This window comes from Bufo bufo, chromosome 6 (genome assembly GCF_905171765.1).
Source record: "Bufo bufo chromosome 6, aBufBuf1.1, whole genome shotgun sequence".
Taxonomy (NCBI): Eukaryota; Metazoa; Chordata; class Amphibia; order Anura; family Bufonidae; genus Bufo; species Bufo bufo.
The window spans coordinates 32,235,285-32,236,229 of NC_053394.1; the positions used below are offsets into that span (position 1 = coordinate 32,235,285).

The window sequence follows — 945 nt, forward strand, 5'->3', positions numbered from 1 at the left end:
CTTTCTTAAAGGATGTGTCCTGTCCGCTGCAGCTAGTGGCCACTGAAGGATAGAACTGAGCATGTGCAGGACAGAGAAATTAGAAAAAGAGCAAACAGCAGGTGGCGCTATACAGATAGATTTCAGTGAATAACTCAGTAACTATAATACATTTTGAGTTACATGCAATTACAAGAGTATTCAGATCCAGGTGCTGGTTTGAAAACTGGAGAATATTATTCGTGGAGCAATCCCTTTAAGAAAACTATCAATTTCCCTTTTTGTGTCATCCCTATTTCCTCATAGAGTTTAAGCTCTTACGAGCAGGGCCCTCACTTCTAGTGTTTTAATTGTATATTACCCAGTAATTTATTTTGGTTAGTACATGCACCCTGTGAACTGCAAAGCGCTGCGGAATATGTTGGCGCTATATAAATACAGATTATTATGATTGTTATTATTACTATTACAACAAGAGAAGGGAGAATGATCCTGGTGCTGTTGTGACATGAAGCCCTTTAGGAGGGGGTGTAAATGTGACATAAGGTCAGGGCGAGAGACATGACATAATGTAAGAGGATGAGCTCATGCCGAAGGCTCCCAGGTCATGTGCATGAAGGCTACACCTGTTGGTTTTGGAATGGTGGGCCCTGAATCTTCTGAAAGAGAGATGGGTGGGCTGTCCCTGGACCTCCTCTATAAAGGTCTCTGGCCATTGAGGGCGAGATGGATAACTCCTCTCTCTACTCCCATCGTGCTCCCTATACAATCCTGCTGCCTGTGATATCACACTGTACGTACGCCAATTTAACGCTGTAATAATATCTGATCGCAATACAGTTTTGGAATATACGAAATGGAGGACAGTGTGAAATGGGCCACCGACATTATTGACCAAAAATTGGAACTCGAGCAAGAAAATGAGGTGAGCGATAACTTTGTATCTTCGTAAAATGGAAGTTTTTT

The 945-nt window shown here is 42.1% G+C and overlaps 1 protein-coding gene across 1 annotated transcript in view; it reads left to right on the plus strand.

Moving 5' to 3' along the window:
- The first annotated feature begins 710 nt into the window (after positions 1 to 710).
- Positions 711 to 945, plus strand: part of ANKRD2 (ankyrin repeat domain 2) — a 27,259-nt gene continuing 27,024 nt past the window's right edge. Inside the window, exon 1 of the mRNA XM_040437885.1 lies at positions 711 to 904. Coding sequence (XP_040293819.1) covers positions 836 to 904 — 69 coding nt within the window. The 5' untranslated portion in view covers positions 711 to 835. The remainder of the gene's footprint in view (positions 905 to 945) is intronic.